The sequence below is a fragment of the Myotis daubentonii genome, chromosome 3 (assembly GCF_963259705.1).
Source record: "Myotis daubentonii chromosome 3, mMyoDau2.1, whole genome shotgun sequence".
Taxonomy (NCBI): Eukaryota; Metazoa; Chordata; class Mammalia; order Chiroptera; family Vespertilionidae; genus Myotis; species Myotis daubentonii.
In genome coordinates, this window is record NC_081842.1 from 57,836,082 (window position 1) to 57,861,079 (window position 24,998).

Genomic DNA, 24,998 nt, shown 5'->3' on the forward strand with positions numbered 1-24,998 from the left:
CTGGTTAGGCACCTGGGGATGAGACACGCCACACGTGTGGGCCCTGCCCACAGGCTGATACGTCTGTGTTGCTCTCCCAGAAAGAAGAGAAGGCCATGATCGCCAAGATGAATCGCCAGAGAACCAACTCCATCGGGCACAACCCGCCACACTGGGGAGCCGAGCGCCCCTTCTACAACCACCTGGGCAGCAACCAGGTGTCCAAGGAGATGAAGCGGATGGTGAGTACTGGCAGGGCAGTGTGCGGCAGCCCTCTCCCAGGATGGGCCTCCTGTGGGTGAGGCTGGGCCCGGCCCCTGGGGAGCCACAGAACAAACGCCTGGACATGGGGCTCACCCACCTTTGGACTAGGAGCCAAAATGCCTGCCTTCTTGCCCCGGGCTCCCCCCCGCCCCCCCCATCTCTTGGCAAGCTGAGTTGAGCTCTGGGACTTTGTAAGCCCACACTTACCAACGCCCCTTCCTCCTTCCTTGCGGCAAAGCTTACTGGCAGGGGCTGGAAGCAGACCTAGCCGACTGGGCCCAGGGGGAGGCCCTGGGGAGTTGTGGGGGCTTCAGCTTGTCAGACGTTCTTCCAGCACCTGCTGCATTTCCCAGGCCGCTGAACCCCACCACTTGACTCAGATGCTCAGAAACCATCTCAGTGCTTGTTGGCAAGTGCCAGGTGATGGTCCCCTTGACCCTCTGTGTGGAGAAACACCCCTTTCCCTGCAGCCGGCTGGTGGGGGCATGCAGGCTGCACGCGTGGAGGCCAGCATAGGGTTCTACCCCCATTGCAAGGGACCCTGCCTGCCTCGGGGGACAGACACCCCCAGCGTCCCTGCACACACCAGGGAAGAGCTAACGCAGGAGGTGTTGTCCAGGTTCAGTCCAGAGGATGGAAAGGGATTCCGAAGGTGGAAAGAAGACAAGGGTGACAGAAGTCAGGTTACAGCAGCCGTGTTTCTTTCCTTTCCTTTCATCCCGGAGCTCAAGGGCAGCCTTGCTTCCAGGTAGAGCCACCCGCCCTGCGGCAGGGCTGGGGAAGGAGCGAGGGCGCAGGGATCCCAGTGTGGCCACGTACCTGGGGCCTGTGCATTAGGATCCCAGCTGGGGTCTGTGGGCCAGACTAGGCTTCAGTTGCAGCAGGAGGGGTTACAGACTTCATAGGAATTCACAGACAGAGCCAGGGACCTGAGGGAGGGGACAGCAGGGGACGGTCACTCCCCTTGCTAGCTAGCAAGGAGCAGATGGCAAAGGCTTAAGGAAAGTGTACAGGGGAAAAAATGAATTGGGTCAAGACCTCTATTTCACTTTTTAAAATATAATTCTTTTTTAATCCTCACCCAAGGATATTTTTATTGATTATTTTAGAGGGAGGGGGAGAGGGGGAGATAGAGAGAGAGAGAGAGAGAGAGAGAGAGAGAGAAGAGTGAGACATCCATCGGTGGCCTCCTGTACATGCCCTGACCGGGGGTTGATCCTGCAGCCTAGGTATCTGCTCTGGGAATCAAATCCACAACCTTTTAGTGTTCGGGACAACGCTCCAATCAACTGAGCCATCTGACGGGGGTCATTTTACTTTTGATGATAAAGAATTAACCCACAGGACACCAAGGTTATGAGGGAGCAGAGTTGTCCCCAGAGCTTTGAACTTGGAGGTTCACAGACTGGTCAGTGTTGCCCAGGGCTCCAGCCACCGCCCCCCTCTCTCAAGGGCCCTCCCAAAGCAAAGAGCAGTTGGTGGCCCCTCCCTGTGTTCACCCAGCCCTTTAATCTCCTGTAGGCTCTGTACCAAGGTGGGCAAGAGGGGTGGTGGTGAGAGGAAAGGGGGGAGACCCAGAGCAGGGAGAAAAGAGGAAGTGGGGAGCGGGAAGAGAGAGGACTAAGAGGGTGAATAGGGGGAGAGGAGACCTGGAGACAATGGAGAGTGGTGGGAGGGGGAGAGAAGACTGAGAATGGGGAAGAGAGAGGATGGGGAGTGGGGAGGAGAGAGGATGGGGAGTGGGGAGGAGAGAGGATGGGGAGTGGGGAGGAGAGAGGATGGGGAGTGGGGAGGAGAGAGGATGGGGAGTGGGGAGGAGAGAGGATGGGGAGTGGGGAGGAGAGAGGATGGGGAGTGGGGAGGAGAGAGGATGGGGAGTGGGGAGGAGAGAGGATGGGGAGTGGGGGGGGAAGATGGGGGAAAAGAGGTGAAGAGGAGGCACTAGCAGGCAGGAAAGATGCTTGATGGTACTTTCTCGTTCTAAAATCTGGGGAAAGCTTTTTTCCTTAGGGATAGTTGGTGTAAGTGGAATCTACAGTTATTTCAGAGCCTCATTGGCAGACATGTTAATCATCGTTAGGACTAGGAACTTGGGAGAAGTAGCACAAGGGCTGTAAGTGGGGAAAGGGCAGTCCCAGGGGAGGCTGGTGGCAGGAGAGGCTCCTTTAGGGTGTTGATTGCTCCCCCATCCTGGCTGGGCAGAGTTGCCCCCAACCCCGGGGCCAGCACCCTGCCAGAGAGTCTGGGCTGGGGATGGCACAGGTCCTGGCAGTCGTCAGGCACACCATTGGCAAAGGAGAGCTTTGGCCCTGACTTCCAGTGAAGATGGCACGGTGCGGGGGGTGGGGGTGGACATTAGGTTAAGCAATGACTGCAGTTAGAAAGGGACTAACTTGTAGCCAGAGGTTTATTTCTTTAAATCCTGTTCCATATTTTATTCTGCATTTAAGACACAGTGAATGGGTCTGCTGGTTTATGTGTAGGCACGAGTGTTGAAGGTCCCCAGTTTATTCATTAGTAAGAAGGGTGACAGGGTAATGCATGGACTCATCTCATCTAACCAGGCCCAGGGAAACTCCGCATGGCATTGGGTGGCGGGCTGGGCCGGGGCCCGGGGAAGACGCACAGAGGCCTATGCAAACCAGAGCCTGCACCTCAGTGTGGACGGCTGCGGCCTCTGCTTCTGCTTTAGGTCTGAAGGGAGGAATCGGGAACCAAAGAGAACCCCTGAGCTGAGCTGAGCTGACTGCTCCCCAGAAATGCTGAGACACACCACAGGGACCCGTCTCAGGGCCCTGGCAGCTGGGCTGAGGACCCTTGTCCTAGAACTAGTAAGCAGGTCAGGGGACTGGAACCCGGGCCACTGGGCGGTGTTCTGAATGACCACCTGCCACGGTTTATGGACCAAAGTTGCCGGGAGCCGGTCCATGCTTGCTGTTTCAAGGGACCTGGCATATATGGCATACTGTTCTTAATATGTTTGCTCACCTTCTTGGCACTATGTGTTTTAACCAAGGTCTCTGAGAAAGGTTGTTTCCCCAGGTAGGGATTTTTCCCCTGAAGTTAGGGAGGGAATAAAACCTCTTAACTAAGTGCCAGGCGGGTTATTAATCACTTTAACTACGAACAATCATGCTTAAGCTACATAATCTTTACTCCCTGGAATGGAGATAAGAAACGCCCTAACCCTTGTAATAGAGATTGATAGGATTGAATCAACTGGTATAAATACAGATGCAACAAGACAACAACAGACAGAATTCAGAACACAGAACCTACACAGAACGTTCTCTAGAGACAGAAGAATTTCGCTGGAGAGAACATGGCAAAAGATCCTGGACTGAACCTGACTACAGAAATTGGCAAGAGAACCTGACTAGAACCTGGTGACCCAACCTGGCTAGAGATCTCAGACAGAACCTGGCTGGAGAACTTAGCGAGGGAACATGGCTACTGAACCTGGCTGGAGAACCTGGAGAACCTAGCAAGACAACATGGACACAGAACCTGGCTGGAGATCCTAACCAGAACTTCACTGGAGATCCAGACCAGAACTTCACTGGAGATCCAGACCAGAACTTGGCTGGAGATCCTGGCTAGAGATCCTGGCTAGGCTGCTGATCAACTGAACGCTGTCTCTGTGTCATTCCTTCTTCGCCGACTCCGTCCACACCTTTGGGGACCCCTGGACCCGCTGGGGCTGGACCCCGGCACAAAGTGTATTCTGACTGTTGTTAATTCTCCGCCCCAGGCAGATGCTAAGCTCCCCACACACAAGGCGGAAGGTGGTCCAGAAGGATGTCTGGTCTAATTAGCATGTGACGTTTTTATTATTATAGATGTCAGGTGTATTTTTGAGCTGTAGGCATAAGACAGCGGGATTGTTCTCAGTCCCAGAGTAAAATCCTTGCCGGCCCCTGGGGTGGAATTCAGCACCCCTGTGTCTCTCCCTGTTCCCTAGGGAGCCACAGTCCAACTCCACTGCCCGCTCATCTGTGCTCCCCGGGATCCTGAAAGTGCCCAGCCTGGGCCTGCACCAGGAGGAATGCTCACAGAGTGACACAACTCCTCCGGCCAGGCCCAAGGCTGGGACAGTGAAGTGGGTGGGTCTTGCAGCCTGGATGGAGGGCCCAGCGATTTGCAGAGGACAGGAGAGAACTGCCAGGCAGCCTGGGAGGAGCTCAGAGCCCACAGCTGGGTGCTTGGATGTGCCCATGGAGGCTGCCAAGGCCCCTGAGAGCCCTCCGCGAACAGAGACAGAGCCCTCGGGGCCACGTGGACCCAGTGCCTGTTTCCGCGCCCGGCAGCTCTGTCTCATGGAGACCAACACAAGTCCCACTTGGTGTATTTTCAAGCCATGTCCTCCGTGGGAATGAAGAGAGGTGTGCTCATTTGGGGTTTGGGTTTAGCCGGCATTTGCCATCCTCCTGTTTGCCCAGCAGTGTGCTCCCTGCCAGGCCTCAGAGGCGGGAGGCCATCCTCTGCCTGGCCCTGGCAACCTGAGCCTCCCTGGAAATGGCCCTCCAGGGGCTGTGGTCACCTCCCCCTCTGCCTCCAGGACTCCACTCTCCTGTGTTAGGGAGCCCTCCCTCCATCCTGGCACACAGCTGTCCCTCTGTGGACGTTATAGGTGAACTCTCATCAGGACTTTGAATTTGGCAACCAGTGAGGGGCTTTCCCACTCTCACCCAGCCTGCGTGTGTGAACATCAGAACAGTAGTCAAAGCCGGGCCAGGTGGGTTCCTCTCTCCTGGGTCCCCAACCAACTTTGGCCTTACAAGAACATGTTGGGCCCGGCTGGCATGGCTCGGTGGTTGAGCGTCAACCTTTGAACCAGGAGGTCACGGTTTGATACCTGGTCAGGGCACATGCTCAGGTTGCGGACTCAACCCCCCAGTGTGGGGCGTGCAGGAGGCAGCTGATCAATGATTTTCTGTCATCATTGATGTTTCTGTCTTTCTCTCCCTCTCCATTCCTTTCTGAAATCAATAATAATAATGAACATGTTGGTCCTCAGATACCAGAAAAGCTGTTGTAGGTAACCAGGGTTTAATTTTCTTACATCAGAACTTGTGAATTCCTAGGAGATTGTGTATGTGCTCAGTGGGGGTGGGGTGTGTGTGTGTGTGTGTGTGTAGAAGTGGTGTGTCCACGCATGTGTGCACATGTGTGGGGCTTGATCGGCTTCAAGGTTTTCTCTTGTTTCCATCTGAGTAAGTTGCAGAATTGGGAGAGGACCCTCCAAGCCCAGGGTCCAGGATGGAGGGGGACAGGAGGTTGGGGAATAGGACAAGGAATTAGGTGTGGGGACAGGAAGAGCTTAGACACATGGATTTTGCCAGTGGATGAAATGAAAGCAGTGCACCCCCCACATCCAGCACAGAGCCTGTCCCTAGGGAGAGCCCAGCTAGATTCACCAAAAGAAGGTGGGGAGGAAGGAAGGAAGATGAATAGAAGGGAGGATGGAGGGAGGATAGAAGGGAGGATGGAGGAAGGATAGAAGAAAGGGCTGCTGAGTGACAACCTTCTCTTATGTCTGAGCTCCTTGGAGAACTGCAGAGAGAAATGGGCTGCCCCTTCCCACAGCCCCATCTCTGGAAGCCTTCGTGTCCAGTCCTCTCTGTTCTCACACTCCTCTCCTTTCTCTGTCCCTCTCTTTTAGGGCTTTGAAGACCCCAAGGACAAGTGAGTGACGTGTCCTTCATGATTCCTGGGGCGTACCTTCAGATCTGCCTCATAGCTTTGTTTCCCCACGCTCCATGGGGAAGGAGCCCACACGCAGTCTTGGCTGAGTGTCCGGAGGCCACGGCAGATAAGAGATGGCCATCCCAGGCCATCCAGCAGAGAGGCTGGGCCCTGGCATTGCCCATATTCAGTCTCCACTCCATGCACACACACGTGTGCACACACAAAACTACATGTGTGCACACTCTGCACATGCATGTGTACATACACATGCATGTGTGTGCAGCTTGCAGGAAAGTGCAGGCCTGCCACAGTGGTCACACACAGTGCCCGGCCACATCCCAGTGCCCTGAGGGAATGTCACTTCCCAGTTCTCAGGGGCTGTCAGAAATTAGTTCAGCACCCAAAGATCATGCAGCCTTCCCAGGGAGTGCCTGAGCCAGGTTAGAGCACCGGGTGGCCACAGTCCCTGGGTAGAAGTCTCACCTCTTGATCTCGCTTTCATTTCTGAATGATGGTACAGCCAGAAAGGACAGAGCAAAGACTGTTACCTGTGGGGAGAAAACAATTAAACCTTCCATAGTAACTCATCTATCTATCTATATATATAAAAAAGCTTAAGCTACCGTTACTATGGAATGACCAGAACGACTGGACGACTGGTTGCTAAGACGCACACTCACTGCCAGGGGGCAGAAGCTGCCCCAGCCCGCAGGCCCCAATCACTGATGGGGCCTGCTGGCCAACTTCTTGGCTCCTCCCCCTGGCCAGCAGGCCTCAATCACCTGAATGGGGCCGTCCGGGGCTGGGACGGGAAACCGGGGGTGGGGGGGTGGGTGGCGGGGTGCGGGAAGTGAGGGAAGGAGGAGGTGGGGAGGTGCGGAGGCAGAGAACTTGGTTGGCCCTGGTCACCGGCCAGGCCTAGGGACCCCACCTGTGCATGAATTTTGTGCGCTGGGCCTCTAGTCTTATGATAACGTACTAATACATCAATAGAGTCAGAAAAGCCAGCGGATCTGAGACTTAGGCAGTTTTCTACTCATGTGTGCAGGTGTCAGGAGGGGGTCCTGGCCTCAGTCTCATCTTCCCCACATCTTATTAGGGCTGATCTGGGTCTCTCTCCTGGATCCCTGAGCACAGGCAGAACCACCGGTTAGCAGCGCCCCCTGGTGGTCAGCCTGCCTGGTGTCTGCCCCTCTTGCTCCCCAGGAACGCCCAGGAAAGTGCAAACCCCGAGGATGAAGTGGACGAGTTTCTGGGCCGTGCCATTGACGCCAGGAGCATTGACAGGCTGCGGTCTGAGCATGTTCGCAAGTTCCTCTTGACCTTCAGGGAGCCTGACTTAGAGAAGAAGGTAGGCAGCCTGAGTGGGAAGCAGGCTCCACGCAGAACCAGAGCCAGCGGGAGGGAAACAAGGCAATGGCTGGCTCCCTTGGTCTCCATCACTGTTGGAAAAGCCCTTCTTGTCCCTTCCGCTTCCCCAGCGCTGATGCTGCACTACCCAGGAGCTGCAGATGTTAGGGAGACCTCCTTGTTTGGCAGGAATAAACCTTAACCTCCTGGGCCTCATTTCCTTAGCTGGGAAATGGAGATATTTAGCATACTTACCTCAAAGGGTCATACTGAGGATTAAAACAGTCCATATATTTAAAACACATACAACAGTATCTGCCACATCGTATGTGTTCAATAAATGTTAGTTGCTGTTTGTATTAGTTTTGTTGTGTTGTTATCATTATCATTGCCAATGGACCACCGAGCCACACTGAACCTCAAAGTATTGAAACTGGAAGGGGCAGTCAGTCTCCTTGAATCATGGCCGAGGGAGCTAAAGCTCACGTAGTTGCGCTAGTAAGTGTGCCCTGGGCCACCTGGTGAAGTGGTGACAGGGCCAGAACCAGTCCCGGGTTCAGGGTCTTTGCTCCATGTCACCACATCTTCCTGATGCTCGGTTAAAATGAGCTCATGGGAGCTCCTTTCGTCATCGAGTAAAGCAACCCTAAGTAGGAGGGAAAGGGATAGGAGGGAACGTACTCTGTCTACTAGCACCTATGGACGGACATGGATCACCTTCTCTGGGGACTCGGTGCCAGCCCAGCCTCTGCTCGAGAGGCTGGGTGGTGTGGGGGGAGCTGGGTCTGGGGGTCAGGACCCCGGGGATGAGCTGTGTGATTTTGGACAAGTCCTGTGACCTCTGAGCCCCATCTTACTCCTCTCTGAAACAGCAGCGGTCCTGTGCCTACTTCCTAGTGTCCTTGCCAGGTGCGCGATGATGCGTGTCCTAGCATGTAGAGACGGTGCTCGGTAACTTTAGCCGTGATCATTATGAATTACTCCCACGGTGATCTGGCCTGTGGAAAGTTTCTGGTTTGACACAGTTCAACTCCTCTCCCCACAAGCATCACCTTATGGTGATTTGGGCTGGTTTCCCAAGAGCTCGGGCTCGCACTGGTCCTCGGGCCTTCCAATCGGGCAGCCTGGTGTGTCGGGGATGGAGCGGTGCTGGAGCGGACAGGGCTGGTGCCTCTGGCCCTCACTCTGCCATGTCCTCTCAGTACTCCAAGCAGGTGGACGACCGATTCGGTGCCTACGTGGCGTGTGCCTCGCTCGTCTTCCTCTTCATCTGCTTTGTCCAGATCACCATCGTGCCCCAGTGAGTACCCATCCTCCTTGGGTTCCTCCTCCAGCTACAGGGTCTCCAGGGTTTGAGGGGAGGTCATGCAGTGGAGCAGAGGCGGGAATCTGGGCTGAACTTCTCAACAGGGAGAGAAGTTTGCAAACATGTCATTGATGGCCCGGGAAGCCGGGAGCCTGACTCCTCTGTCACTGGGAGGCCATGTGCTCATTCGAGGGTGGAAACCTCTCCCTGGGCACTGCCCCGCCGTATGGGGTCTCCACACCACAGTGCCCACTGAATCACCCAGATTGGCAGGCTCCTTTCCGTGTGGCCTTTGGTTTTTGCAAAAAAAAAAAAAAAAGCAACACATCTTCCAAAGATAAAGGGTATTTGCTACGCTGGATAATTTGAAGAATGGACTTTAGGTTCTTTTTTTTTTTTTTTTTTTCAGTTTTCTGACAAATTTTTTGGTGGAGTTTTATTTTTTATTTATTTTTTTTATTGCTTAAAGTAATACAAAGGGTATTACATATGTGTCCATTTTTCCCCCCCGCCCTAGACAGTCCCCTAGCCTCCCCTATCCCCCAGTGTCTTATGTCCATTGGTTATGCTTATATGCATGCATACAAGTCCTTTGGTTGATCTCTTATCCCCCTACCTCCTGTCCCCTAACCCTCCCCGGCCTTCCCACTGCAGTTTGACAATCTGTTTGAGGCAGCTCTGCCTCTGTATCTATTATTGTTCAAAAGTTTATAATGGTCTCTATTATCCATGAATGAGTGAGATCATGTGGTATTTTTCCTTCATTGACTGGCATTTCACTTAGCATAATGCTCTCCAGTTCCATCCATGCCGTTGCAAATGGTAAGAGTTCCTTCCTTTTTAGAGCAGCATAGTATTCCATCGTGTAGATGTACCACAGTTTTCTAATCCAAGAATGGACTTTAGGTTCTGAAAGCTTTCTCAGAGACATGCTCCTGAACTCTCTGAGGACTGGCTGTGTCACTAAGAGGCCCATGGCTTCCTAGGGGACCACTCTGAGTGGCAGTGGGATTTTAGAAATGATTGTTAGTCATTCACAGCAGGGTCGTGCCTAGGCAAGAAAATAAACTGCTCCATATTTTAAACTTTTTATTATGCAATATTTCAAACATGTAGAAAGGTAAGACCATCGGAAAACACATATATAATTACATATTGTTTTTGTGATTAATCCCTATGCTTTAATTATATTCAATTTGTAACAATGAAAATACATCCTGCACATCAGATATTTACATTATGATTCATAACAGTAGCAAAATTACAGTTATGAAGTAGCACCAAAAATAATTTTATGGTTGGGGGTCACCACAAGATGAGGAACTGTATTAAAGGGTCGTGGCATTAGGAAGGTTGAGAACCACTGCCCTAGACATAATAATTGTTAATATTTTACATTTTTTCTGTTACTTTTTATTTTTAAAATATATTTTTTAATTGCTTATTTAGAGAGTGAGGAAGGGAGAAGGAGGGAAGGAAAGAAAAAGAGAGAGAGGGTTCGGAGGGAGGGAGAGAGGGAGAGAGAGAGAGAGAAACATCAATCAGCTGCTTCCCGCACACACCCAACCAGGAATCGAATCGAGCCTGCAACCTGGGTAGGCACTCTGACTGGGAATCAAATTGGCAACCTTTCCATGCATGAGACAATGCTCAGCCAACTGAGCCACACCTGCTAGAGCTTTTCTTGGGTTTTTTTGTTCTGTTTTATAAAGTAAATTTTAAGCACGAGGACATTTTGCCCCTGAAAACCTCAATATACACCTATTTTAAGGGCATTTTCCTTCTTAACCACATTGCCTTATACACTAAACAAAGTTAACACCATTTCTCTACCATGAACATCTAATACCATGTTCAGGTCCAGACTTCCAAAATGTCTTCTACGGTTAGTTTATTCACAGCCAGGATCTACTCGGGACCCACTGGTTGCCTTTGGTTATGTCTCTGAAGTCCAACTTAATCTAGAGTCCCCTCACCTGAACACCTTCTGTTCTTCATTTTGAAATAATTGTAGACTCGGAAAAGTTACAAAAATACTACGGAGCATTTCTTTACATCCTTTATCCAATTTCCCTAATGCTGACAACTTACATAACCTAAGTAGAATAGTCCAACCCAGGAACTGAACACTACAATGATACTCTTAACTAATCTACAGACCATATTCTAATTTCATCAGGGTGCCCGCGAATAGCCTTTTTGTGGCCCAAGAGCCAGTCCAGGACCGCACACTGCAGTCCCCTGTATCTGCTTAGTCCCCCTGAATCTGTGAGACTGTCTCAGCCTTTTCGTGTCCTTCACGGCCGTGGCCCTTTTGATGAGCACCGGCCAGTGAATGTGTAGACTGTCTCTCCGTTTGGGTTTGCCTGATGTTGTCTCACGATCACATTGAGGTTATGCTTTTTGTTTTTTTTTTGTTTGTTTGTTTGTTTTTTTTATTGCTTAAAGTATTACAAAGGGTATTACATATGTATCCATTTTATCCCCCCGCCCTAGACAGTCCCCTAGCCTCCCCTATCACCCAGTGTCTTATGTCCATTGGTTATGCTTATATGCATGCATACAAGTCCTTTAGTTGATCTCTTACCCCCCTACCTCCTGCCCCCCAACCCTCCCCGGCCTTCCCGCTGCAGTTTGACAATCTGTTTGAGGCAGCTCTGCCTCTGTATCTATTATTGTTCAAAAGTTTATAATGGTCTCTATTGTCCACGAATGAGTGAGATCATGTGGTATTTTTCCTTTATTGACTGGCTTATTTCACTTAGCATTAATGCTCTCCAGTTCCATCCATGCCATTGCAAATGGTAAGAGTTCCTTCCTTTTTAGAGCAGCATAGTATTCCATCGTGTAGATGTACCACAGTTTTCTAATCCAAGAATGGACTTTAGGTTCTGAAAGCTTTCTCAGAGACATGCTCCTGAACTCTCTGAGGACTGGCTGTGTCACTAAGAGGCCCATGGCTTCCTAGGGGACCACTCTGAGTGGCAGTGGGATTTTAGAAATGATTGTTAGTCATTCACAGCAGGGTCGTGCCTAGGCAAGAAAATAAACTGCTCCATATTTTAAACTTTTTATTATGCAATATTTCAAACATGTAGAAAGGTAAGACCATCGGAAAACACATATATAATTACATATTGTTTTTGTGATTAATCCCTATGCTTTAATTATATTCAATTTGTAACAATGAAAATACATCCTGCACATCAGATATTTACATTATGATTCATAACAGTAGCAAAATTACAGTTATGAAGTAGCACCAAAAATAATTTTATGGTTGGGGGTCACCACAAGATGAGGAACTGTATTAAAGGGTCGTGGCATTAGGAAGGTTGAGAACCACTGCCCTAGACATAATAATTGTTAATATTTTACATTTTTTCTGTTACTTTTTATTTTTAAAATATATTTTTTAATTGCTTATTTAGAGAGTGAGGAAGGGAGAAGGAGGGAAGGAAAGAAAAAGAGAGAGAGGGTTCGGAGGGAGGGAGAGAGGGAGAGAGAGAGAGAGAAACATCAATCAGCTGCTTCCCGCACACACCCAACCAGGAATCGAATCGAGCCTGCAACCTGGGTAGGCACTCTGACTGGGAATCAAATTGGCAACCTTTCCATGCATGAGACAATGCTCAGCCAACTGAGCCACACCTGCTAGAGCTTTTCTTGGGTTTTTTTGTTCTGTTTTATAAAGTAAATTTTAAGCACGAGGACATTTTGCCCCTGAAAACCTCAATATACACCTATTTTAAGGGCATTTTCCTTCTTAACCACATTGCCTTATACACTAAACAAAGTTAACACCATTTCTCTACCATGAACATCTAATACCATGTTCAGGTCCAGACTTCCAAAATGTCTTCTACGGTTAGTTTATTCACAGCCAGGATCTACTCGGGACCCACTGGTTGCCTTTGGTTATGTCTCTGAAGTCCAACTTAATCTAGAGTCCCCTCACCTGAACACCTTCTGTTCTTCATTTTGAAATAATTGTAGACTCGGAAAAGTTACAAAAATACTACGGAGCATTTCTTTACATCCTTTATCCAATTTCCCTAATGCTGACAACTTACATAACCTAAGTAGAATAGTCCAACCCAGGAACTGAACACTACAATGATACTCTTAACTAATCTACAGACCATATTCTAATTTCATCAGGGTGCCCGCGAATAGCCTTTTTGTGGCCCAAGAGCCAGTCCAGGACCGCACACTGCAGTCCCCTGTATCTGCTTAGTCCCCCTGAATCTGTGAGACTGTCTCAGCCTTTTCGTGTCCTTCACGGCCGTGGCCCTTTTGATGAGCACCGGCCAGTGAATGTGTAGACTGTCTCTCCGTTTGGGTTTGCCTGATGTTGTCTCACGATCACATTGAGGTTATGCTTTTTGTTTTTTTTTTGTTTGTTTGTTTGTTTTTTTTATTGCTTAAAGTATTACAAAGGGTATTACATATGTATCCATTTTATCCCCCCGCCCTAGACAGTCCCCTAGCCTCCCCTATCACCCAGTGTCTTATGTCCATTGGTTATGCTTATATGCATGCATACAAGTCCTTTAGTTGATCTCTTACCCCCCTACCTCCTGCCCCCCAACCCTCCCCGGCCTTCCCGCTGCAGTTTGACAATCTGTTTGAGGCAGCTCTGCCTCTGTATCTATTATTGTTCAAAAGTTTATAATGGTCTCTATTGTCCACGAATGAGTGAGATCATGTGGTATTTTTCCTTTATTGACTGGCTTATTTCACTTAGCATTAATGCTCTCCAGTTCCATCCATGCCGTTGCAAATGGTAAGAGTTCCTTCCTTTTTAGAGCAGCATAGTATTCCATCGTGTAGATGTACCACAGTTTTCTAATCCAAGAATGGACTTTAGGTTCTGAAAGCTTTCTCAGAGACATGCTCCTGAACTCTCTGAGGACTGGCTGTGTCACTAAGAGGCCCATGGCTTCCTAGGGGACCACTCTGAGTGGCAGTGGGATTTTAGAAATGATTGTTAGTCATTCACAGCAGGGTCGTGCCTAGGCAAGAAAATAAACTGCTCCATATTTTAAACTTTTTATTATGCAATATTTCAAACATGTAGAAAGGTAAGACCATCGGAAAACACATATATAATTACATATTGTTTTTGTGATTAATCCCTATGCTTTAATTATATTCAATTTGTAACAATGAAAATACATCCTGCACATCAGATATTTACATTATGATTCATAACAGTAGCAAAATTACAGTTATGAAGTAGCACCAAAAATAATTTTATGGTTGGGGGTCACCACAAGATGAGGAACTGTATTAAAGGGTCGTGGCATTAGGAAGGTTGAGAACCACTGCCCTAGACATAATAATTGTTAATATTTTACATTTTTTCTGTTACTTTTTATTTTTAAAATATATTTTTTAATTGCTTATTTAGAGAGTGAGGAAGGGAGAAGGAGGGAAGGAAAGAAAAAGAGAGAGAGGGTTCGGAGGGAGGGAGAGAGGGAGAGAGAGAGAGAGAAACATCAATCAGCTGCTTCCCGCACACACCCAACCAGGAATCGAATCGAGCCTGCAACCTGGGTAGGCACTCTGACTGGGAATCAAATTGGCAACCTTTCCATGCATGAAACAATGCTCAGCCAACTGAGCCACACCTGCTAGAGCTTTTCTTGGGTTTTTTTGTTCTGTTTTATAAAGTAAATTTTAAGCACGAGGACATTTTGCCCCTGAAAACCTCAATATACACCTATTTTAAGGGCATTTTCCTTCTTAACCACATTGCCTTATACACTAAACAAAGTTAACACCATTTCTCTACCATGAACATCTAATACCATGTTCAGGTCCAGACTTCCAAAATGTCTTCTACGGTTAGTTTATTCACAGCCAGGATCTACTCGGGACCCACTGGTTGCCTTTGGTTATGTCTCTGAAGTCCAACTTAATCTAGAAGAGTCCCCTCACCTGAACACCTTCTGTTCTTCATTTTGAAATAATTGTAGACTCGGAAAAGTTACAAAAATACTACGGAGCATTTCTTTACATCCTTTATCCAATTTCCCTAATGCTGACAACTTACATAACCTAAGTAGAATAGTCCAACCCAGGAACTGAACACTACAATGATACTCTTAACTAATCTACAGACCATATTCTAATTTCATCAGGGTGCCCGCGAATAGCCTTTTTGTGGCCCAAGAGCCAGTCCAGGACCGCACACTGCAGTCCCCTGTATCTGCTTAGTCCCCCCGAATCTGTGAGACTGTCTCAGCCTTTTCGTGTCCTTCACGGCCGTGGCCCTTTTGATGAGCACCGGCCAGTGAATGTGTAGACTGTCTCTCCGTTTGGGTTTGCCTGATGTTGTCTCACGATCACATTGAGGTTATGCTTTTTGACAAGAACCCACAGACGTGATGCCCTCAGTGCCTCCTGACAGGAGGTATGGGATGTCCACGTGTCTCGCTACTCAACACCTTTTATTTCTAATGGCACTTCCTGTTGGAAGAGCTGGCTCTCACCTTTTACCGGCTGTGACTCTGCCAGGATTCCGCAGCCGAGAACCAGACCCTGGCAGCAGCTGCTTCTGGAGGCCCGGCACGGAGGTGTGCAGAGCTGCTGGGGCTATGGGTTCTCTGGGCATAGGACCCCATTTTTCTGAATGGAAGGGAGCTACAGGTGTAAATAAGCAACCTAGACTTTCTGTCCCGTTGCAAATAAAAGCCGCCTTCATTTGGCTGCACAATCCTGCAGCTCGGCTTGGGCGGGCGGATGCGGGGTGGGATGGGGGGGTGTTATCCCAACACCCTGCCTGCCTCCAGCTGCTTGGTTCCCTCCTCGGGCCACAGCGCCAGGTTGCTAAGGCATCGCGAGGGAGGTCATTCTCTAGCGTCCTCTCTCTGTAGAAGCTAACAGCTACTTTAAAAGTCTTTCTTTCGCTCGGAAGCGAGTTCTCTCCCCTGGTCAGGCTGTGTAGAGCAGCTAAGTGCTGGCTTCCGGAGGAGCCTGGAACAGAGACCTCACTTGAACGCCTCCCTAGAGGCCTCCCCTGCCTCCCCAAGCCCATCACTTGCCTTCAACCTGCCAACACGCCTGGCATCCCCGGGCCACTGCCCTCCCCGAGAGAGAAGGGATTTCAGTGGCCTCCCTCCTGTGATGGGGTGGGGTGTGCCTCTCCTAGGCCAGCCCCTGCCCCAGGAGCGCCAGTGGAAGGTTCCAGATGCAAAGTCGCTTGCAGCTCTTTTGTCTGAGGATTCTGGTCTGCGGTGGACGTTAGGGTCACCTGTGCTCTGCCTCAGTTTCTGTTGAACTGGTTGGCAATCGGAGAGCACAGATGGAGCAGGCCTTGGGGGCCTTGGCGGTGGGAGGGTCAGGGTTTAGGGCTCTGCCCTTTGAAGGGACATGGCTGCTGTTTCTCAGAGTGACTGGTTGAGCAGCTTGACCAATGCATTTCTATAAAGATGGCTGTTTATCAAATCAGTTTCAGCCTTCGTACTTATCAAGCGAGCCATGGGTGGCTGCTTGGAGGGAGGGAATAACCAAGTGATTTTTTAAAAAAATATTTTTTTATTGACTTCAGAGAGGAAGGGAGAGGGTGAGAGAGATAGAAACATCAATGATGAGAGAGAATCATTGATCGGCTGCCTCCTGCACGCCTCCCACTGGGGATCGAGACCCTGACCGGATTCCAACCCGGAACACTTCAGGTCATAGGCTGACACTCTATCCACTGAGCCACACCAGCCAGGGCCCTAGTGATTTTTAAGATGAGTCCTTCCAAGGTAAATGGAGGGAGTGTGTGGATAGCTAAGAATTAAGCAAAGTGCTGAGCAGGTTTCTCCCGGTTCTCCACTCGGCGCACTGTGGCTGCTGCTCCGCAAGAAGTCGTGGGAGGGTGGGAAGGGCAGGAGCCAGACTGTCACGGAGGAGGGCCCTGGATGGGTTCGCAAGGCTGCGTGAGCCCTTCTGAGCGAGTCAGGCTAGAGAAGCCTGGGCGGTGGGAGCAGGTGAAATGGAGCCACTTCTGCTTCCTTCCCAGGGGCGCTCAGAGCCCCAGCCCCAGAACTGCGAGGAGGGCGCTGCAGCCGGCTTGCGGGTCAGCCCGCGAGAAGCTGTCGCCCGCCTCCTGGACGTGACTGCACTTCCATCCCGTCATCTCCTCTCTCCTTCAGCTCCGTGTTCATGCTGAGCTTCTACCTGACCTGTTTCGTGCTGCTGACCTTGGTGGTATTTGTGTCCGTGATCTACTCCTGCGTAAAGGTGAGTCTGGCTGGCACCTGAGCCGCACCCCCTTCCTCGCCTCCGTCTTCCCTTCCGTCCCAGCCCACTGACGGGCCCTCCCAGCAGCCTCATGGCCCCACTCCGGATCGGGGTGTGTGGTGCGGGGTCACAGCTCTCGGCTGGCCCAGGCCGCAGGCTGGACTGAGGGTGGTCGGTCCGTGGAGCCTCGTTTGTATTGACTGTGCAATCAGCCTTCATAGGTCTTTGCAACAAGAAGATGGTGTCGCCCCCTCTCTTGTCTGTCCCTCGGTGTCCGGCGGGTGGAGGAAGGGCACCTAGCACAGTGCCTGGCAGGAAGCAGTGGTCAGATATTTGCTGAAAGGATGGGTGTGGAAGGGACCTCTCACCACCCTCCTCAGTGTCCCTGTGGGCCCTGGAATGGGCCCTGGAGGGGACCAAGGAGATGATGGCTTTGGAGCTGCTCATTGTATGGACGAGGAGGAGGCACAGAGTGGTGAGTGGTTCAGTCGGGGCCACACAGCGGGTAACGTGGGCACGAGGCCCTGTCCTGTGTTTCCCTCTCACGCCTTCTCTGGGGCGTGCTGTGCCCACCAGCCAGCTGTGTCCTGGGAGGGACCTGGCCACAGGCCGTTCGGGTCCATTGTAGCAAGTACAGGTTCCTGTTTGCCTTACCCACCAAGTCTGGCTCTTCTTTTCCTTCCAGTGGACTCAGAATTCCCTGGGTGGAGTGGCCAGTCGGTCCCAGAGAGCCCTCTGCCCAGGCAGGGACCAGCCCCTCCAGCTTCTGCCTGGGCCACTTCTCTGCTCCTCCTGACATTCGCTCAGAGCCACGCCCCTGGGCTGGGGTGGGGTGGGCCAGGCCCTGCCATCGCCTCTGCACACTCCTCAGTGGGCACATGTCCTTCTTCCGGAAGGGGTCCTTCATGAGGGTGTTAACTGTTTCATCACCTGATAGCAAGGTCTTGGTGGACTGACTGTCAGAACCGGAAGGCCTTGGGAATGATCTGGTGTGGTGCAGCCCTCCCTGAGCAAGTGCCCCTGAGCAGGTGCCCAGGGAGGTGCCCCTGAAGTGGATGCCCAGGGAGGCGCAGGCGGGCTGGGCCACTTGGCACGTGGAGCCATGTTGGAAGCCGGTGGCTTCGCTGCATCACAGGCTCCTCCTGGTTCCCTGTCCCTCCACTGGTTCTCCCTCAAGGCTCTGCGTTCAGTCACCTCCTGCCTTCGGTCCTCTCTTTCATTGTCAAGCCTTCCCCACCCCCAGCCTGCTAGTTCCCCAGTGGGAGCCCCACTTTCTTCATCTCACGCCTATAAGAGCACCCCACCTACTCACAGGAGGCAAAAGGTGGAGGCAGCCCCGTGTCCATCAGCCATGGACAGGTCAGCCGAGTGGTATATGTGTACAATGGAACATTACCTGCCCATAGAAAGCAGTGATGTGCTGACACATGCTACCACATGGCTGAACCTTGCGGACATCATGCTAAGTGAGAGAAGCCAGACACAAAAGAACATATACTGCATGATTCCACTTATATGAAATATCTAGAATAGGCAAATTCATCGAGACAGGAAGTAGATTACAGGACACCAGGGGTCGGAAGGAGGGGGATGGGGAGTTATTGGCCAGTGGTACAGTTTCTGTTTGGGGTGATGAAGGGGTTTTGGAAAGAGATGGCAGTGATGATTGCCCAACATGGTGCATGTAATTAATGCCACTGAATCGTGCACTTAAGATGACTAACATGGCACATTTTATGTCATTTATATTTTACCACAATAAAAAGAGTCAAAACAAACTTTAAAAAAGTACATGATAGCTAAAAGGGCCTCTTAAACATTTGTTCTGAACCCCAAAAGGATCTCTTTATCAGCTGAGGCAAAGTCATTGTTTGAGGCACGTGTGTAGTCTATGGAAGCCAGACCAAAGCTACCTGTGGTCTACAGTACTTAAACCACAAGAGATTTCCCTCTTTCCTCCTAGCTGCTTGGGTAGATCTGGGCTACACGGATTTCATTGGATCTGTGTTCCCCATCTGCATGTGCCTCTGATGGTGCGGGAGGAGGAGGAGTTAGGGGAGGAGGAAAAGAGGGGAGCCCGTTCGTATCCGCACCACCCCTACTTCCCAGCCCTCCTTCTCTGCCGCCTGCACTGGCCATTTTGAGTTAGTGCTTTGGTCTAGTGAATTCTTTTCACCCCTGTTCACGGTTATTCATGGGGAGCATTCCTGCCTCCTCTGTTTTATTGACTCTACCTAGTCTATAATCACTGCCACACTCAGCTTGTTCTCCGATCCTGCATCCAGCCCTGTGGTCTTTCTGATGCTTCTGAGGAGACCCCGTTTCCTCAAGGGGAGGATGGTGGGTGGAATGCCCACCTCCTCACCCCCAGTTGGTCCCCCACCAGCCCCGCCCTCCAACCAGGGTGACCACCCTTCCATCTTGCAGATGTAGAGCTTCTGTAAAGACTGTTTAGGAAAAAATCCTCTGTGGCCGGTCAAGTCTGGAACCTGCTGAGCTGGGCCAGGAGCAGAACTCACTCTGACACCCACCCTGGGTCCCGTGCTTCCCTCCCAGCCTCTGACAAGCTGTCCTCTCAGCGTTTGTTTGTTTCTGGGAAGTAGACCCCAACCTGAGAAGTCGTTGGTGGAACAGACCCCTCTTTTGTTTCGTTATTTTCCTCTCCGCTTTCATGTTGCCCGTTGGCTGTCTACCCCCCAGAAGTGAGACATAAAGGGGCAGTTCTCCCTGTTGGGGTGCACACGGGCAGCCTGGCCCTCCCTCCTGATGCAGGATGTGGGCCTGGCACTAGCACAGTCGCACCTGCCTGCAGGCGACTGACAGTGCTGATTCGATCACCTTTGCAGGTATTTGCCACGAAGCTGATGGGCTAGAATTTTCAGTGTCGCTCTGCTTTCCCTCTGAGAACATTTGCCCCTTACCAGATCTCAGTGGTCGTCGCATTCCCACGGGTTCTCAGCCTCGGCTGGTGGCTTTTCCCTGAGATGCAGCAGTTCCTCCCGTACCCCGCCCGGTACAGGTGCCACAGAGACAAAACCAAGCAGTTCCCTCAGACATGCTTCTTTCTCCATTTTATTGACGTTCCCATTTCCCCCAGACAATGTGGACTTACTTTCCCAATTCGTCCATATTGTAACCCTTTTGAAGAGAAGAGTGTGAAGAAAGTGGCGGCTGAATTGGTGGTCGTCCGGGCTCAGCCAGGGAGCCATTCCCGCTCCGTCCTGCTGGGCGTTTTCCCTTCCTACTCGCCGAGGGCTGTGGTCGCCTTGCCACTGGGTCTGTCCCTCTCTTCCTGACCAGCGTGGCCCAGTTCACACACAGCCCCAGCTGGCTCTCGGAGGCTCATTTGATGCCTTGGTCTTCATCTTGTCCCGAAGTCCTGGTCTCGTTTCCAGAGCACATCGGCTGCCCCCCTGAGCCCACTGTCTCTGGGGTGCCTTGCCCTGAGGATCACCCCTGAACACTTCCTCCTGGTGATGCTGCCTTGTCTGGACCTGCACACGGCACTCTCCCCTTCCCTTGGCATCCGTGCCACCCTGGGCCTGCTGCTGCTCCTCTTAGAGGGCCATCCTAAATCCCTCCCGCCATCACAGATGGCCCACAGCCTCAGAGAATTTCAGATCGGAAGGGGCCTGAGCAGTGAGGCAGCCCTGACACCCCCCTGAGGCTGGACTCCCTCTATCATAACCCTGCGAGGCATGGGCCAGCCTCTGCTTGGTCACCTCCAGGATGGCGATCGAGCTCACATCTCCTGAGCGCAGTCCCCCGCCGCCCCCCTCCTTTCCTCCTTGGCCAGCTCTGACTGTCCCATCCCTCTCCCTGTGGCTTCCGTCCCATCTTCTGTGAAGCAGCCCAGGCCTGCCCCTGACAGTGCCGCCACTTTAGCCACCACCCAAATGGGTAGGAGAGGGTGGCTCCCTCCTTTCCCCACAGGTGGATCTGGGTCCCTGCCTTCACTGAGGCTCATTAGCACATCCTTTCCTGAAGGCCAGGCTCCTGCCCTGCAGTTTGGGACTTGGGTACAGAGAGGCCCAGGAGGAGTACTCAGCCACATACTTCTCTGCACATGTGTGTATGTGTGCACACGTGCATGCATGTGTGTCTATCTCCCTCATCCTCCAGGCCGCTGGTTCCCTCTTAGTTTGCATCCTACCGACCCCTGGGACTTGGATGTCTGAGCTTTTAGGCTCTGTCCGCTCTGTACAGTCTCCACAAGCCTCTTCTCTCCCCACAGCCTGAAGGAGGCTAAGTCTCACCTGGCTGGCTGTCCTCACCACCCTCCACCTGGCTGCCGCCCACAGTGTCTAACACAGGGTCTTACGACTCGACCCCTCCCCTCTTAAGTATCTTCTGTCCTTAGGATTCCCACACTCACCTTCCCACCACCATGCTCAGGGCCACCTTCTGTCTGTTAGGGAGAGGATGTTGGCAGACACGTGTTCACCGATGTTTGAGTCAGGAAGTCTAGGTCCAGATCCCAGCTGTGCCACTTGAGCTGTGCTTCCTGAGCCTCTAGGTCAGTGGTCCTCGACCTTCCTAATGCCGCGACCCTTTAATACAGTTCCTCATCTTGTGGTGACCCCCAACCATAAAATTATTTTTGTTGCTACTTCATAACTGTAATTTTGCTACTGCTATGAATCGTAATGTAAATATCTGATGTATTTTCATTGTTACAAATTGAACATAATTAAAGCATAGTGATTAATCACAAAAACAATATGTAATGATATATGTGTTTTCCAATGGTCTTAGGCGACCCCTGTGAAAGGGTCATTTGACCCCCAAAGGGGTCGCGACCCACAGGTTGGCGATCCACAGGTTGAGAACCGCTGCTCTAGGTGGTTTTTATTGCATCGACTTGGCCGGTGAAGAAAATAGGTTCAGAGAGGTTAATAAGGCTGCTTTCCCAGTTCCTGGAGCTTGGAGGCAGTACAGCTGGGATTTAAATCCCACGTCTGACAGAACTGGGGGACCTTTCTCAGTGAAGCCGAGACTGAGAAACCGTGGGAATGCCATGACCACTGAGATCTGGTAAAGGGAAAATGTTCTCAGAGGGAAAGCAGAGCGACACTGAAAATCGATGGGAACCAGGCGCCAGGGAAGTTATCAATTTGCGGGAGACTTTCCGAGTGGCCAGGATCAAAACTGTCCCTCACCCAGCAGGGCTTATTAATTATGTCCCCACTCCTGTATTTATATTACATTGATTTGAGTTCATTGGACTGGGAATGTACTGGTTTGGAATTTGTTTCATTGATCCTTTTTCTGAGCTCTGATTGGGAGCAAGCTTTGAGCAGCTAGTTTGCACAGACACAATGTCCTGCCGTAAAAATGCCCTCTGGGGTCTGCCTGCAGCCCCGCAAGGGGACTCTGAGCCGTGTGAAGTTTTGTCATCCACACTGTAGTTATTACTAAAGGTGGGATTTAGGCTCAACATGTTGATGAACTTTTCAATTACAGGAGATAAGGTACTCTATAAACCAGGGCAGGATGGCACATCTTTTGCAGATTTCAAAAAGCAGCAATTCCTGGGTTCTGGTTGAGGTTTTTAAAGTCAAGAGTGGATCTTTTGAAAGGGTGACAAGGGATGTTGGCCTGTAGCAAGCCAGTGCACTAAGACTCAATCATTCATTAGATGTTAGAATGATATTCTGGATTGGATTTCTTTTTAAGCCTGCAGTTCTTCTCCTAGCCTCTGGGTGGCCCCTGTGGGGCTCCTGGTCCCCCTTGACTAGGCAGCCCATGGGCATATCCTGCTCTGATCCTTGGTGATTGCAGAATAATGAAGGAAACCCTTCAGTTGATGGATAGGGTGATCAGAACTAAAACAATTTAAGCAACATGGGTGGGGGTGGGGATGGAATGGCAAAATTTGAATCAGGCAAAGATTAGAAACCATCTGTCACATCATTTCAGAGTGAGATGCTGATGCCAATGCCAAACTGCTTCCCCCAGCTGTGAAACCCAAAATTCCTTTAATAGGAAACAAGGACCTTCATTTTTACTGGCAACATAGCTCTTTAGAATGCAAATATTAACTAAATTTTCTATTGAATTTAACAGCTTACACAGCACTTTCCAATGCATCATTTCCTTGCGTCTTCTTAGCCACCTTGAAGATATTCCCTACTTACTGATGAGGAAACTGAGGCTCAGTCCTTCCCCACTTCCCCAGGACCAGACAGCTAGTAAGAGGCTGAGCAGGATTTTTATTAAATGCTTTATTGAGAGATAATTCACATACCATAAAATTCACTTTATAAAGGTGGCTGGAATTGTAATTTAGTAGTTTCTGGTATATTCATTAAGTTGTGCAACTATCATCACTATCTAAATGCCAGAACATTGTCATCACCCCCCCAAAGAAACCCCACCCCTGTCAGCAGTCACTGCACATCCCCTGCTTTCCACGGCCACGGCCACCTCTAATCTACTTTCTGTCTCTGTGAATTGGCCTGTCCTGGACATCCTATATAATAAATGGCTAATATGCAAATCGACTGAATGGAGGAACGACGCTATGATGCGCACTGACCACCAGGGGGCAAATGCTCAACACAAGAGCTACCCCCTGGTGGTCAGTGCACTCCCACAGGGGGAGCGCCGCTCAGCCACAAGCCAGGCTGATGGCTGGCGAGCGCAGCTGCGGTGGCAGGAGCCTCTCCCGCCTCCATGGCAGCGCTAAGGATGTCCAACTGTACCTTAAGCCCACTCCCCACAGGCAGACATCCCCCCAAGGTCTCCTGGTCAGTCAGACATCTCCCCTGAGGGCTCCTGGACTGTGAATGGGTGCAGTCCGGGCTGAGGGACTCTCCCCTACACACACACACCCCCCCCCCGCCCCCAGTGCACAAATGTCATGCACCAGGCCTCTAGTTTTGTATAAATGTAATCATACGGTATGTGGCCTTTTGAAATTGGTCTCATTTACTTAGCATCGTATTTTGAAGGTTCATCCATGCCATTCCATCATGTAACAGCCCTTTATTTCTTTTTATGGCCAAACAATATTCCTTTGTGTGGCTGTACCACATTTGTTGGTCCCTTCATCAAACTGATGGGCTCTTGGGCAGTTTCCATTCCCCCGGGTCTGCCGGCTTCTTCTTAGTCTAGGCTGGTTGGGAGATGTGGAGAACATGGTGGACAAGGCCAACTGTGTCAGACTTGCTGGGACCCAATCCTATAATTACCAAAACCGCTGTGGGTCTCTTAGTGCACGTACAGTTTGTCTAGTTGAAGGGAATACGGGGAGGGTTGGGCGAGGGAAGTGGCGGATCCATGAGCGTCCTGCTGAAAAAGGCTCCCTGAACTCACTGGTCCATGGCCCACCCTCCTGCTCACAGGCTGCTCTGCCCCTTCTCACCAGCTCTCCCCCTTCCTCCACACGCCGGACCTCATCTCTTTCTTCTGAGGAGCCTCTGACCCCCTGTGACTCCTCAGCCGCCACCTACTGTCCCTCCCTGTTTGTAACTCCCAGAGTTCTCAGTGGGCACCAGTGCTTTCCCCTCTGCTTCCCTGTTGGAGTCAAGATAGCATCCTTCCTTCTTCCTTCCATCCTGCTTCTCTCACCTGTAAGGTCCCGGTAGGCCCGCCCTGGCCAGCTGCACAACCTGGGCTGTGGGCCTGGAAGCAGCGGTGCCAGGCGGAAGGCTCACACACCGGAGTGCGTCTCAGGCCTGCGTCAGCTGGCCAGAGACAAAGGTGACGGGAGAGCTGGCTCTGTGGCGGTTTGTGGCGTGCCCACTGAATTCTGTTCCGTGTCTCTCTCTCTCTCCTCCCCCCCCCCCCCAGCTCTTCCCAGGCCCCCTGCAGACCCTCTCCGGGAAGATCGTGCGGTCTAAGATGAACAGCACCCTGGTCGGGGTGTTCGCCATCACCCTGGTGTTCCTGTCGGCTTTTGTCAACATGGTGGGTGGTTCCACCTCTCCGGCCCCATTGGGTGAAACCGGGGGAGCCCTGCCCGCCTCGAGCATGGGCTGGAAGGAGAGTTTCCCCAGACCCTGGAGTTCTCCCTCCCAGGAAGTCTTCTTTGGGTCCCACCTCAGGCCTGGGATCAGGTTAACTCCTAAAGCCGCTCCCGGTCTCTGGAAGTCCCCAGGGGATGTATGGGAGCCCCGCCCTGGGCGCAGGCACTGCCGGGTCCTCGGCCTCTTCCAGGCTCCTCTCCTGTCCC

The 24,998-nt window shown here is 51.3% G+C and overlaps 1 protein-coding gene across 1 annotated transcript in view; it reads left to right on the forward strand.

Moving 5' to 3' along the window:
• ADCY5 (adenylate cyclase 5) overlaps positions 1–24,998 on the forward strand; it is a 161,110-nt gene that overhangs the window by 118,385 nt on the left and 17,727 nt on the right. Inside the window, exons 8-13 of the mRNA XM_059687644.1 lie at positions 81–221; positions 5,906–5,928; positions 7,138–7,282; positions 8,484–8,581; positions 16,735–16,822; positions 24,617–24,733. Coding sequence (XP_059543627.1) covers positions 81–221; positions 5,906–5,928; positions 7,138–7,282; positions 8,484–8,581; positions 16,735–16,822; positions 24,617–24,733 — 612 coding nt within the window. The remainder of the gene's footprint in view (positions 1–80; positions 222–5,905; positions 5,929–7,137; positions 7,283–8,483; positions 8,582–16,734; positions 16,823–24,616; positions 24,734–24,998) is intronic.